The 16,109-nt window shown below is 36.1% G+C and overlaps 1 protein-coding gene across 3 annotated transcripts in view; it reads right to left on the bottom strand.

The window, feature by feature from the left end:
• CSMD3 (CUB and Sushi multiple domains 3) overlaps positions 1–16,109 on the bottom strand; it is a 1,252,643-nt gene that overhangs the window by 785,929 nt on the left and 450,605 nt on the right. For all 3 annotated transcript variants that reach the window (XM_049632997.1, XM_049632998.1, XM_049632999.1), the window contains exon 6: positions 4,510–4,622. In XM_049632997.1, coding sequence (XP_049488954.1) covers positions 4,510–4,622 — 113 coding nt within the window. The remainder of the gene's footprint in view (positions 1–4,509; positions 4,623–16,109) is intronic.

The following is a 16,109-nucleotide window of genomic DNA, read 5'->3' as shown; positions in this document are numbered from 1 at the left end:
TCCATTTCATGTGGTTGATTATTTATTTCCACTGAAGAATCTTTGTTTACTGCATGTCTGACTTTTGCTCATAGAAATCTTAATACACTTCGATTTGCACAATAATTATGTGTCTGACAAGCATGACTTTTTTTTTTAACTGATGGAGAAACCAAGGCTCACACAACTCAGGCAGCGATTAGCAACCTCACAATTCGACCCTTATCTTCTGATTCTAAGTCTATTTCTTTCCTGACATACTATCCTGGATCCCTGATAATCTTATTTATCTTTGTTCAATAACTCTGCACTCACATTTATGTCAAAACATTTCCAAATCTTAAAAAATGGAGTACCATTTGAAAGTTGTTTTTCACTTAAATTATGTGTGTCTAAAATGCCACGGGCCTCTGTGTAACTGAGGTTTATGGCAGTGCATTTTCAATACAATTTGAAAGCCTCATTCATTAAGTATGTTTTTGTCACCAAAAAGACACACAGCTGATCCCAAAATGGTGACAACTCTTTGAGAAATGATGTAATAAAGTATTTTACCTCATAACTTTAAAATATACTGTATTACTATAGATGTATCTTTGTTAAAATGGAAATAAGTATCTATAAAATATTAACCTGCATAAGAAGAATCAAATAAACAAAATTATGGGAAAAAGGAGTAAATTAAAGTGTGATAAAATCTGTAAGAATTTAGAAAACTTTGCCAATCTATAATATAGAAAAATTCATATATTTGGATATTTGGAATTGATTATATTGTTGTAATTCCTAAACTTACATGCCAAAGACAATTTAGTGAATATCTATAGCTACAGAATCTTTGCACATTAAAAAATTAGATATGTTGAACTTAAAATGAAAAGTGTTGTAATAGTATTTCATACTTGAATAATTGAGACTTATGGATAAAAAAATAATACTTTTAAATAAACATCATCTAGAGGTACAGTTTTCTGGATTGGACAATTGAGTGTCATGTGAAAATCTAGTTCCAATTTAGAAAATAAGAACACATGCTCATATTCACAGAAATGGAAAATAAAAAGATTTTAGGTTTTTAATTAAAAACAAATGACAATGCTATGGAGGTTTCAATAAATAAATATGAGAACTTCCAAACACCACAGTTAAAGAAAAGTTACACCACTTACACGTGAAGAAGCACATCCAAGTTCTCATTAGAAGCGTTTTAATGAAACTTGAATAAAGCAAGAATTTACAAAATAAAAACTAATATAGTGAAATGAAACTGAAACGAGTTTTTTTTTTTGGGGGGGAGAGTTGAAAATTAAAGAGGAAAAAATGTAAAACCACAGTAGAGATAATAATAGAGTTTTCAAAGAAGGGTTTTCCAATATAAATAAACTCAGAGGGGAAAAAAGAGATTGTTTATTTTAGATAGAAGTGGACAATATTCAGTGTGGGATCTGGGGAGGCATAAGCTACTTGCATATCAAAGGCATTTTATTTAAATCAAGTCTTTTCTTAGTTTTTTTGAGTTAGAACAGAACTGCATTTATTAGTGTGTTATCCACAACCTCTACTTAACCCTATTTAAATTATAACATCTAAACCAATCATGAAGCTGGCTTCTAACACAATTTAAAGGAGGCTCTTTTGAGGAAAGCATGTCAGTGTGACTCCATTATGGGACACATTATAAAACACCAATGCCATTCATTCAGGAACCTTTAATAAGCTTGCAGTTACTTTTCATGATATTTTATAAAGAACACAGGTTAAACAGAAATGCCATCAGGAAAATAATCAGTCTTCGGAAACCTAGAGTTTCAATAAAACATTAAATGAATTTAAAAAGACAGCTCAATAATAATCATTAAGTACTCAGTAAGTATTGAGTACACCACTAGGGGCACCCGGGCGGTTCAGTCGGTTAAGTGACCGACTTCAGCTCAGGTCATGATCTCAAAGGTTCCTGAGTTTGAGCCCCACGTCAGGATCTGTGCTGATAGCTCAGAGCCTGGAGCCTGCTTCAGATTCTGTGTTTTCCTCTCTCTCTGCCGCTCTCCTGCTCATGCTCTGTTTCTCCGTCTCTCAAAAGTAAGTAAATGCTAAGAAACCATACCTCATGGAGACCTGGCTGTGACTTTTGTACAGTACATTCCATAATTTTTTTCTCTTTAATTGATTTTAATCTAGATACTGCTAAAATTAAATGGTAGCGTGGTACAATGTAAATTAGCATGATTACTGTTTCTTGCTAGGGCATGTATTTCAGCATGTCAGAATTATGAATTTTACAGCTATCTAAGTTAGCTTATTATTTACTTTTTAGTCCAAATTTCTTTATTTGCTTATAACCTCAAGAATTGCTTTAACTGAATTTATGTTGTCTAGGTAAAATAATATTTGGACATAATCAGGCCTAAATCAGGAAAGTTTTAACAGGATCTATGTAAAGGTGGGTTTTTATATTATAAACTTTTCCATGATCATATAAAATCAGAGCTTCCATTTTCTTAGACCACTTTATTTCTTCTATATTTTATAGATACAGATTACACCAAAAATCACCCTCTTTTGAGCTCTTTTTTCCTGCAGAAAATAGAAAGAAAAGCCATACCCCCTAAAACACTTGCTTTCTATTTTACTACAGTGAATTCATTGTTATGTTCTTATTTGGTCCTAAAACTAGATAGGCAATGCTAGAAAATCAAATTGAATCTGAAGGTACTATTAAAGTCAGTGTAAGATCAGTGAGTAGAATACTGAAAATAATTAAATACACAAATCTACTGGCAGCTTTGCACCATTGCCTTATAATGCAAAACAACGCTATCTAAAGATACCAGTTTCGTGAACATAAAGCAAATAAAAAGTACCCTTTTATTTTTGAGAAAGGAGATCATTTTTTTCCTCCAGGTTGTACACATAAATATGAAATAATTGCTACCTTATTTCTATTCAGATAAGGAAGAGGACCATCTGACTGAAAGATTTCATGAATCTAGTAGAAAAGATCACCACGTGAGTCAAAGATGATAGTCTTTTGAGTTTCTGCTGTGCCATCTGCTTTAGTCATTGCTGAGGGGGAATTAGAGACATAAAATCATGTGGCTGGAAAACTCCACAAAGGAAGGGGTCAACCCAGAGATAAAGAGGCTCCACAATATTATTGTTTTTTCAATAAACACTTCCTCTGATTCCCTAAGTACGCAACAAATTTAGAAATTGAAATTGGAAATGCAGCAAAATATTATTTCAAATTTAAAGTGACACTGACTGAAATTGGTAAGATTCAAGTTTCTATGCCCTGGACAGTTATTTTTAATAAAATATATAAAAATAATTTTCTATGCATATTTAATTTTCAATTTTAAAATACAGTATTTTATAATGATTAATGTATTCTATTATGAGAAATACATAGACTTGAGAACATATTTGCATCCATGCTTCCATTCAAATTAACTACATTAGCAATAGAAATTATAGATTTTTCTACAGTGGGTCTTGCCTAAAATATTTACTTTTAAGTTATTATCATTGGGATTTTTATTACAGTGATATCCAATATATTATTATAAATGTCAAAATACCAATGACATTAATCTGTTACTACTATTGTCAGAAATCCTATTGATAGGACAGCTATAGCTAGGTTACTGGTCTTCAAAATATAAATTAAGTGTTGAAATTTGTATTCCAGAAAACAGTATGTGGCCTAATAACATTTTAGGTATTAACTCTAAGCTGCCTCAAGTCACCATATTAAAGTTGAAAGTGCCTAAGACTTAAGACTACTAAAAAGGAAAGCATTAAAAAAACAAAACAAAAACAAAAACAAAAAAACAGATAAATGGAAAAATGTAACTGGGGCACTGCTCACGATTCCATTAACAGTAGCTGATACACTACTGAGAATGAAATGATTTATTTACATAAGTAGTCTGAAGATAAAGTACACTAAACCTACATAATATTACTAAACATTATAGAAGTCAAATTTTCATTAACACTCCATATTCATAAAAATTTTGTTCTAAACCAAGAGTGTTTTCAAGCTACTACATCAAATACTGTATCTCACTCATTCAAAATTATGCCTGCTAATAAAAATTGTTAGGATAACAATCCTAACAAGCTTTATTAAACTAGCAATAGCAAACACTGTATATGAAAATGGATTTCATTTGATGGAGAGCCTATTCACAACTTCAGGTTTTCTGCAGTGTTCTGTGGTGCAGATTTAGGAAGCATGTCCGATTGCTGAAGCACTTTATTAAAGGAAAACATTATATCTGTTACATACTACTTTTTAGAGGTCGTAATACTCTTCATTTAGAACACTGTGCTATAAAAACCAACTAACTTTTCTATTGTAATTTAGTTATTATCACATTGTTGCCTCACCAAGTGAATGACCATTTTGGCTTATTCAAATTACCATTTATTAAGGCACAAGATATTTTGCTTCTATCGCAAAATGCAGCTGTATATACCAAAATCATTTCACAAATCAAAAGAGGCAAAGGTATTCATTAAATGTACCTTGATATGGAGCACTAAATCCACGATATCGGTGATTGCTGTCTGTAACAAAATGCAGTCTGAGCCAGTTTTTGTTGCTGATAATTGGTGGTGGTATATTCATTCCAGATAACCTGAGTTACGGAAGACAACAACAACAAAAAATCGTTAAAAACTTTTCAGCAGTAAATGTTTTCACTGAATTAGGACCCCCAAAAATGTCTACCTGTACCCAATATTTATGACTTTGCATTTTTAATTGTTTCGGCATAAAATAGTTATTTTATGTATTGGAGAGTCAATCATCGAACAGTGTCATTCCAAACATGTGCTGTTCTAAGCAGGCCACATTTATTAACAAAATAAACTGTGAACTGGGTATGATTTTTGATTCACCCAAATGTATTGCCTAGGTAATAATAAACATAATGGAGGCTGAGCTAATGGTGCTGGTCATTATGCTCCTCAAGTACATATTGATACAGCATAGTTAGAAAATAGATATACTTTTTCCATCTAATATATTTTCAATAATTTACATTTGATGGCAAATTTCCCAATTTCTTTTCACAGGGCAAGCACTCATTTAATGGGATTTTACAATACTATAAATTTTCATGATTAGCTTTCATTATAACATATACTTCTATAATACATCAGAGGTCTGCCCCAATTGATAGACAGAAAACAGATTGTATTTTAAATGTGTATTTATTCTCCATATATATAGTCACAATGGTACCATTTCATAGTTTCCTTACACAGAGTGCTCAAAACAAAACTTTGAAACTATGCCCCAGATACTGGTCATGGTCAACATATGAAGTAACTCTCTTGCTCTGTATCCTTTGAAGACTTCCAGAGTAGCAGTTTCTCATTTCATTTGATGAAGGGATATTACCCTCATATACCTAGTCATTTAAATCCTAGGTGTGTGCTATAAAACCAAGGTAAAAGATCCTCAAAAAGCAAGACTACTACCTAGTGAAGAAGAGGTCTTCATTAAGGTTTCCTAATAACCAGTATATGATTTATCTTTATTATTCTTCAAAGCCTTCACTTTTCTTCATCAGAAGACAAAACAGCTTGTGCGTGTGTACGTGTGTGTGTGTGTGTGTGTGTGTGTGTGTGTGTGTGTGTTGGGGTGGGGGGGTTGATTACAGCTCTTCTCTCAGTACTTTGCAGGCAGTCATTCTTGGGAACCACTAGGGGGAGATTAAATAGGCTTTGTACACATTATTCAGTGGCGAGGTGTATAAATGGTGATGCAAGGACCCTTTATCCCACACCGTCTCTCATTTCTCCCCAAAACCCATCTTTCCCAAGATGTTTGGGAATTAGCCATCACTTTTTGTGGATAACTATCTGCCATGCATAGAAATATGAATACATCTTTTTTTAACGTTTATTTATTTATTTTGAGGGGGTAGGGGGTGGAGAGGGTGGGGGAGAGAAAGAGAGAATCCCAAGCAGGCTCTTCACTGTTAGTGCAATCCCATGGACTGTGAGATCATGACCTGAGCCAGAATCGAGAGTCCAGCCTTTAACCAACTGAGACACCCAGGTGTCCCTGAATTAAACTTTAATGAATCATTGTGGGCCCAGGTATATGCAAAGGTATATAGAATGCTCTTGGCAATGTCACTGTGTAATCTGATGCTCTTGATTCTAACATGAACAAGATGGGTTCTATCACATAGATTTCTCATCTGTCCTGCTTTGGAATGCATCTTCTTTAATGTTTCCCTATTAAGGCCCTATTTTCTCTTTTCAGAGGGGTGATTCTGCTAATTGGCACAACTGGCTCCTTTTTTTATATCTGAATTTAGCAAAAAAATATGCAGGTAATATACTTGTGTAATTTTAAGACTCAAATTTTAAGGTTTTACTTCTTTACTCTCAAAATTTTCCAGGTGATGTTTATTTTTGTTTGCTTGTTGGTTGGTTTGGTTCAAAAGCAATTCAATGAAAAAGTATTTATATGTGATACAATTATATTTTCAAGAGAATAGCATGTTCCATGCCAGATTTTGATTTACAATTTGGTTCTCTTCAATTCTTTGATTCAATGCCCATAAATACCCATTAGGGGAAGTTTAAATTATTTTTGACAGGTTGTACACATTTCTAAGTATAATGAGACCATAATACATGGATGGTTGCAACACATTAAAGTACAGAGTTTGGAGAGAGGCCCTTAGAAGATCCACTAAATGAGAAACAACTCAACAAGGACATCAAGAAAAGTCAGAGAGGAAAGAAGATGAAGCAGACAATAAAAAGGATAAACTTCCCATCTTTCCCAGGGACAGCAAAGATAATTTCAGCAATAGAGTACAGGAAAGGCAAGTAATAAGTTACTATAGAACTATATAGTTTGTAACCTGAATTCACCTTCAGCAACTGAGAAAGGTGGGAATAAAGAGCTGCAGTAGCCAGCGACATAATGCACGAGATGGAGCAAATAATGGTAATTTAACAGGACGATTTAAGAAGACATTCCTGACAGTCTCAATGTGTCAGTTTATGAAGCATCACTGTAGGTAAGCCAAGACACCAAACCAGAAAGCAAGGGCACCACAGCATCTCTCCCTCTAGTATCTCACATTATTTGAAGATAATGTACACAATATGGTTTTGTTTATGTCTTATGGAACAAGCAGGTAAATGCACGTAGAGATTTCATTGCCATATTTCATGTTATCAGGACATCTTGCAAATGGAGGATTGAGATTAAATGTTGCCTAGAAAGATTCCATCAAATTAATTTAGATAATTAACTTCTTAAATACTAAAGGAGATATTTCCTAAACATAACTCATTATCGCTATGTCATATCACCATGGTCATTTGAAGGTAAGCATATATGCATTTGTTCTAGCATAATGTCAGTGAGAATCATCTCTCTGTAATGAAGAGACTAAGTGCATTCAACAGTTATTTACTGAGCACTTACTATAAGATAAACACCTGATACTAAGGGTATAGTAGTAAATACAGTAGTAAATAAGACAAAGAAGATCCATAATCTTGCAAAATGAAAATAAAGAAGGTAACATAAATAAATCAATAAGATAATTTCAGACAGTGGCAAATGATGTACAAAAAATATGAGAATAGAGGTGAAGATGGCAGTGTAGGAGGACACTGGGCTCACCGTGTCCTGCTAATCGCTTAGATTCCACCCACATCTGCCTAATTTACCCAGAAAACTGCCAGAAGACTAGCAGAACAGACTCTCTGGAGCCAAGCATAGATGAGAGGCCCGCAGAAGAGGGTAGGAAGGGCGGAGAGGCGGTGCACGCTTCATGGACTGGCGGGAGGGAGCCAGGGCAGTGGAGGGGCAACCAGCCCACCCGGCAAGGCAGAGCCCCCGAGTCTGGCTTGCAAAAGCGGAGGGGCCGGAGGGAGTGTGTTCTGACAGCCAGCAGGACTTAACATCTGGAATGTTATAAGTCAACAGCTCTGCTCTAAGAGCAGGAGGGCTAAAGGACAACGGGAGGGAGAGTTGTTGAGCCCCAGACAACAGAACTCAGCTTGGCGGGGAACAAAGGCGCTTGCCACCGCCATCTCCCTCGCCCATCCCCCAGCCAAAATCCCAAAGGGAACCAGTTCCCCTCACGAGCTTGCTTGCACCGCACAAACACCCAATGCCGTGCTTCTGCAGATCCATCCCTCCGACAGGTCTGCCTCCCTCCCGGTGTCACAGGGACCCTCCTAAAGCAGACCACCAAAGGCAAAGCAAGTGGAGCCTGCCCCTCCCGCCCCTGTGCACCTTGCGGATCCACCCTGACTAAGACACCAGACACCTTCGAAGCAGCACAAGCCTGGCAGTGTGCAAGTAGCCCAGACAGAGGCCACACCACTCCATGGTGAGTCCTGCCCCTAGGAGAGGGGAAGATAAGGTACACACCAGTCTGACTGTGGCACCAGCAGTGGGCTGGGGGCAGACATCAGGTCTGACTGCAGCCCCGCCCACCAACACAAGTTACTCCAGACAGCACAGGGGAAGTGCCCTGCAGTTCCACACCACCCCAGGGACTATCCAAAATGATGAAACAGAAGAATTCTCCTCAAAAGAAACTCCAGGAAGTAGCAACAGCTAACGAACTGATCAAAAATGATTTAAGCAAGATAGCAGAAAATGAATTTAAAATAATAGTCATAAAATTAATCGCTGGGTTTGAAAAAAGTATAGAGGACAGCAGAAAATCTATTACTACAGAGATCAAGGGACTAAGAAACAGTCAGGAGGAGCTAAAAATGCAATAAATGAGCTGCAAAATAAAATGGAGGCGACCACAGCTTGGATTGAAGAGGCAGAGGAGACAATAGGTGAATTAGAAGATAAAATTATGGAAAAAGAAGAAGCTGAAAAAAAGAGAGATAAAGAAATCCAGGACTATGAGGGGAGACTTAGAGAACTAAGTGTCATAATTAAACAAAATAACGTACGCATAATTGGGATTCCAGAGGAGGAAGACAGAGGGAAAGGTGCTGAAGGTGTACTTGAAGAAATAATAGCTGAGAACTTCCCGGATCTGGGGAAGGAAAAAGGCATTGAAATCCAAGAGGCACAGAGAACTCCTTTCAGACATAACTTGAATCAATCTTCTGCACAACATATCATAGTGAAACTGGCAAAATACAAGGATAAAGAGAATTCTGAAAGCGGCTAGGGATAAACATGCTCTAACATATAAAGGGAGACAGATAAGACTCATGACAGATCTGTCTACTGAGACTTGGCAGGCCAGAAAGGAATGGCAGGAGATCTTCAATGTGATGAACAGAAAAAAAATGCAGCTGAGAATCCTTTATCCAGCAAGTCTGTCATTCGGAATAGAAGGAGAGATAAAGGTTTTCCCAAACAAACAAAAACTGAAGGAATTTGTCACCACTAAACCAGCCCTACAAGAGATCCTAAGGGGGATCCTGTGAGACAAAGTACCAGAGACATCGCTACAAGCATGAAACCTACTGACATCACAATGACTCTAAACCCATATCTGTCTATAATAACACTGAATGTAAATGGATTAAATGCGCCAACCAAAAGACATAGGGTATCAGAACGGATTAAAAAAAACAGGACCCATCTATTTGCTGTCTACAAGAGACTCATTTTAGACCTGAGGACACCTTCAGATTGAAAGTGAGGGAATGGAGAACGATCTATCATGCTACTGGAAGTCAAAAGAAAGCTGGAGTAGCCATACTTATATCAGACAAACTAGACTTTGAATTAAAGGCTGTAACAAGAGATGAAGAAGGGCATTATATAACAATTACAGAGTCTATCCATCAGGAAGAGCTAACAATTATAAATGTCTATGCGCCGAATACAGGAGCCCCCAAATATATAAAACAATTGATCACAAACATAAGCAACCTTATTGATTAAAATGTGGTAATTACAGGGGACTTTAATACTCCACTTACAACAATGGATAGATCATCTAGACACAAGATCAATAAAGAAACAAGGGCCCTGAATGAAACACTGGATCAGATGGACTTGACAGATATATTTAGAACTCTGCATCCCAAAGGAACAGAATATACTTTCTTCTTGAGTGCACATGGAACCTTCTCCAAGATAGATCACATACTGGGTCACAACAAGAATTGAGATCATACCGGGGCGCCTGGGTGGCGCAGTCGGTTAAGCCTCCGACTTCAGCCAGGTCACGATCTCGCGGTCCGTGAGTTCGAGCCCCGCGTCGGGCTCTGGGCTGATGGCTCAGAGCCTGGAGCCTGTTTCCGATTCTGTGTCTCCCTCTCTCTCTGCCCCTCCCCCGTTCATGCTCTGTCTCTCTCTGTCCCAAAAATAAATAAAAAACATTGAAAAAAAAATTAAAAAAAAAAAAAAAAGAATTGAGATCATACCATGCATACTTTCAGACCACAATGAGATGAAGCTTGAAATCAACCACAAGAAAAAGTCTGGAAAACCTCCAAAAGCGTGGAGGTTAAAGAACACCCTACTAAAGAATGAATGGGTCAACCAGGCAATTAGAAAAGAAATTTAAAAATATATGGAAACAAATGAAAATACAACAATCCAAACGCTTTGGGATGCAGCGAAGGCAGTCCTGAGAGGAAAATACATTGCAGTCCAGGCCCATCTCAAGAAACAAGAAAAATCCCAAATACAAAATCTAACAGCACACCTAAAGGAAATAGAAGCAAAACAACAAAGACACCACAAACCCAGCAGAAGAAGAGAAATAATAAAGATCAGAGCAGAAATAAACAATATAAAATCTAAAAAAAACTGTACAGCAGATCAATGAAACCAAGAGTTGTTTTATTGAAAAACTAAAAAAATTGATAAACCTTTAGCCAGGCTTCTCAAAAAGAAAAGGGAGATGACCCAAATAGATAAAATCATGAATGAAAATGGAATTATTACAACCAATCCCTCAGAAATACAAGCAATTATCAGGGAATACTATGAAATATTATATGCCAACAAACTGGACAACCTGGAAGAAATGGACAAATTCCTAAATTCCCACACACTTCCAAAACTCAAACAGGAAGAAACAGAAAGCTTGAACAGACCCATAACCAGCGAAGAAATTGAATCAGTTATCAAAAATCTCCCAACCAATAAGAATCCAGGACCAGATGGCTCCCCTAGGGAATTCTACCAGCCTTTAAAGCAGAGATAATACCTATTCTTCTCAAGCTGTTCCAAAAAACAGAAAGGGAAGGAAAACTTCCAGACTCATTCTATAAAGCCAACATTACTTTGATTCCTAAACCAGACAGAGACCCAGTTTAAAAAAAAAAAAAGAGAACTACAGGCAATATCCCTGATGAATATGGATGCAAAAATTCTCAATAAGATACTAGCAAATCGAATTCAACAGCATATAAAAAGAATTATTCACCATGATCAAGTGAGATTCATTCCTGGGCTGCAGGGCTGGTTCAACATTTGCAAATCAATCAATGTGATACATCACATTAATAAAAGAAAAGATAAGAACCATATGATCCTGTCAATCGATGCAGAAAGAGCATTTGACAAAACTCAGCATCCTGTCTTAATAAAAACCCTTGAGGACGTCGGGATAGAAGGAACATGCTTAAACATCATAAAAGCCATTAATGAAAAGCCCACAGCTAATATCATCCTCAGTGGGGAAAAACTGAGAGCTTTTTCCCTGACATCAGGAACACGACAGGGTTGTCCACTCTCACCGCTGTTTTTTAACATAGTGTTGGAAATTCCAGCATCAGCAATCAGACAACAAAAGGAAATCAAAGGCATCAAAATTGGCAAAGATGAAGTTAAGCTTTCACTTTTTGCAGATGACATGATATTATACGTGGAAAATCTGATAGACTTCACCAGAAGTCTGCTAGAACTGATACATGAATTCAACAAAGTTGCAGGATACAAAATCAATGTACAGAAATCAGTTGCATTCTTACACACTAACAATGAAGCAACAGAAAGACAAATAAAGAAACTGATCCCATTCACAATTGCACCAAGAAGCATCAAATACCTAGGAATAAATCTAACCAAAGATGGAAAAGATCTGTATGCTGAAAACTATGGAAAGCTTATGAAGGAAATTGAAGAAGATATAAAGAAATGGAAAAACATTCCATGCTGATGGATTGGAAGAATAAATATTGTCAAAATGTCAATACCACCCAAAGCTATCTACACATTCAATGCAATCCCAATCAAAATTGCACCAGCATTCTTCTTGAAGCTAGAACAAGCAATCCTAAAATTCATATGGAACCACAAAAGGCCCCGAATAGCCAAAGTAATTTTGAAGAAGACCAAAGCAGGAGGCATCACAATCCCAGACTTTAGCCTCTACTACAAAGCTGTCATCATCAAGACAGCATGGTATTGGCACAAAAACAGACACATAGACCAATGGAATAGAATAGAAACCCCAGAACTAGTCTCACAAAAGTATGGTCAACTAATCTTTCACAAAGCATGAGAGAATATCCAATGGAAAAAAGACAGTCTCTTTAACAAATGGTGCTGGAAGAACTGGAGAGCAACATGCAGAAGGATGAAACTAGACCACTTTCTTACACCATTCACAAAAACAAACTCAAAATGGATAAAGGACTCGAATGTGAGACAGGAAACCATCAAAACCTTAGAGGAGAAAGCAGGGAAAAACCTCTCTGACCTCAGTCACAGCAATTTCTTACTTGACACATCTCCAAAGGCAAGGGAATTAAAAACAAAAATCAACTATTGGGACCTCATGAAGATAAAAATCTTCTGCACAGCAAAGGAAACAATCAACAAAACTAAAAGGCAACCAACAGAATGGGAAAAGATATTTGCAAATGACATATTGGACAAAGGGCTAGTATCCAAAATCTATAAAGAGCTCACCAAACTCCACACCTGAAAAACAAATAATCCGGTGAAGAAATGGGCAGATAACATGAATAGACACTTCTCTAAAGAAGACATCCGGATGTCCAACAGGCACATGAAAAGATGCTCAACGTCGCTCCTCATCAGGGAAATAAATACAAATCAAAACCACACTCAGATATCACCTCATGCCAGTCAGAGTAGCTAAAGTGAACAAAACAGGAGACTATATATGCTGGCGAGGATGTAGAGAAACGGGAACCCTCTTGCACTGTTGGTGGGAATGCAAACTGGTGCAGCCACTCTGGAAAACATTGTGGTAGTTCCTCAAAAAATTAAAAATAGACCTACCCTATGACCCAGCAATAGCACTGCTAGGAATTTACCCAAGGGATACAGGAATGCTGATGCATAGGGGCACTTGTACCCCAATGTTTATAGCAACACTCTCAACAATAGCTAAATTATGGAAAGAGCCTAAATGTCCATCAATTGACGAATGGATAAAGGAATTGTGGTTTATATACACAATGGAATACTATGTGGCAATGGGAAAGAATGAAATATGGCCTTTTGTAGCAATGTGGATGGAACTGGAGAGTGTGATGCTAAGTGAAATAGGTCATACAGAGAAGGAAAGATTCCATATGTTTTCACTCCTGTGTGGATCCTGAGAAACTTAACAGAAGACCATGGGGGAGGGGAAGGAAAATCAAAATGGTTAGAGTGGGAGAGAGCCAAAGCATAAGAGACTCTTAAAAACTGAGAACAAACTGAGGTTTTTTGGGGGGTGGGAGATAGTGGTAAGTGGGTGATGGGTATTGAGGAGGGCTTCTGTTGGGATGAGCACTGGGTGTTGTATGGAAACCAATTTGACAATAAATTTCATATTAAGAAAAATATGAGAATAACATGATAAAGAAACATCTAGAAATGAGGTTTCAATTGTTCTAATGTCTTTTCCATTTTACACTCAGAACAGCCACACTCATGATTATTTTATCTCAAATTATTAAAATGGATTTTAGGAGAATTACATCAAAGAAAATCACGATAATCATAAATGTCATAACTTTGTAACCACCACTATTATTTGTATCCAAGATGAATTCAAAACCTGTCTCATAAGTAATTGATAAATTTGAACAGACATAGTAAATTAAAAATGACATCAAATTTCATTGCATATTCAATGTAGAAATACAATACAGTGTCACTTTCCAATATTAATCTTTGCGAATCTTTTTATTTATATAATTTTCTGCAGAAATAAATAACTAAATCATAAGCTGATATTTAAAATCACATGTGACATTTTCTATTGTAGATAGTCCCTTAGAGAATATGATCATAATCGTTACAAAAAAAAAAAAAAACTTAGGCAGTTAAGTGTAAGAAAACTAAGAGAACCACAGTTCTTTATCATTTTTCAGAAGTCCCTAACACTATTCTGAGCCTATGTCTTTGGTTTATAACTCTCTTTTCAGACCCTTATTGCTGTTATCTCTCAGTCTCTGGTTGTCAACTATTCAAAGTTAGCACTTGCAACAACAGGTGTCATCTTTGGAGCTCTAAGATCTATTTTTTAAAAATCTTTCTAGTGCTGTAAAATCATTCAAACCTAATGATCTGTCTTTCCTCATCATTGGTACCCATAGGCACAGGCTAACTTCAAACTCATAATTATTCATATCATCACCTGCATGACTCCTCACTCTCCCAACACAGTTCTCCCACACTCTCCTAATTTTACTTCTTTCTCTCTCTTGCTGTCTATGTCTCCCTCTTTCCCTCTTTTACCTCTTTTGACCTCCTTCTTTGGCACTGAGATAAGATTTATTCCTCACGCTTCTTCTGTTCTCCAAGATTTTGTTAGATCAATTGTCCTACTTTGAGCTGTAATTAATTCCTGAAATCCATTCTTTCATCTTAACCCACGGCCCTTTCATGAACTTGTCTTTAGGCAAAATATACATATAAGTAAACAAATGAAGGTAAATACATATAATACTTCTTATATATATTTTATCATATATAAATGTGTATGTGTATATATATAAATGTGTGTATACACACACACACACACACACACTCATATATATATATATATATATATATATATATATATATATATTCAATGAAGCCAGGCTTGTACTTTCAAGGTAGAGATAAATACCCAATCTCCTCTGTCCTCACAGAGCACCTTTGCATAGTCCTATCACAACTCATTATTTTGTACAATAGAAAGTTTTCTATTTTCACTAGTTTATATTTACTTTGAAGGTAGGTTATCAAATTCCTGGTGCTGAGCACAATGATTGATGAATAGTAGGTGAAAGCTGATGTTATTTGTCAAGAAAATACCTGAATATAAGCTGTTTGGGCACATGCCCTCTTTTAGTACCTATGTATTTGCCTTTAGTTTTATATATATAGTAATTATATTTCATACCATTATCATATGCTTTAGTTCTTTTCTTTATTCAAGATCAATCTAAAATTCCATATCCATAAGTCTACTTCATTTCCCTTGACCAGAAGTTGTCTTTTTGTTACCTGATCATCAAAAGCACTTGCTAAATAAAACTCTTATGGCACTTATCACAATTTTATTATTATTATATTGTACATAGTCTATAAATGATAAGGAGTTGGAAGCAGGATCCACATTGGATTTATCTCTGAATCCATAAGCCCATTTCAAAGTATACATAATGAAAAGATGCTAATCAGATTAGTTAATATCCTATTACAACATTTCTCAAAGTGTGCAGTGAATATTAGCCACCAAAAAATGTCTTTGAGGATGAGGGAAGTTACCCCAGTGAAAAAGATTATGAATTGTTGTTTTGTAACCATATCCCCCTGTTCTAGATTTTTTAAAGTTTTAACACAGAATTCTTAATTTTATTTTAACAATCACTTTCCCATTTCCAACTATTATAAATTATAAAATTATTTTAGCAACAAAATTAATCTGTTTCTGAGACGACACTAAAGGCACTAATCTTGTATGCCATGCCAGTCATGAGTAATCTGTTTGTGAAACGTACAGACTTTCACACTGACCAGGCTGTGCTTTTTTATCACAGATGTCTGTGTTCTTGGTTAGATGTTTAAAAGTCACTGAACTGCAGAACACACAATCCTATGTGGTTTTAACAAGAACATTAAGAAGCTAAGCATTGTACTATGCAGCGCAATTATTCAGAAGCCAGATGTTATAAGGTATTTGCAAAGCAAATGA

Source organism: Panthera uncia, chromosome F2 (genome assembly GCF_023721935.1).
Source record: "Panthera uncia isolate 11264 chromosome F2, Puncia_PCG_1.0, whole genome shotgun sequence".
In the NCBI taxonomy this organism is placed as follows: Eukaryota; Metazoa; Chordata; class Mammalia; order Carnivora; family Felidae; genus Panthera; species Panthera uncia.
Note: the sequence above shows the minus strand (reverse complement) of the source record. Positions and strands in the feature narration are given on the sequence as shown.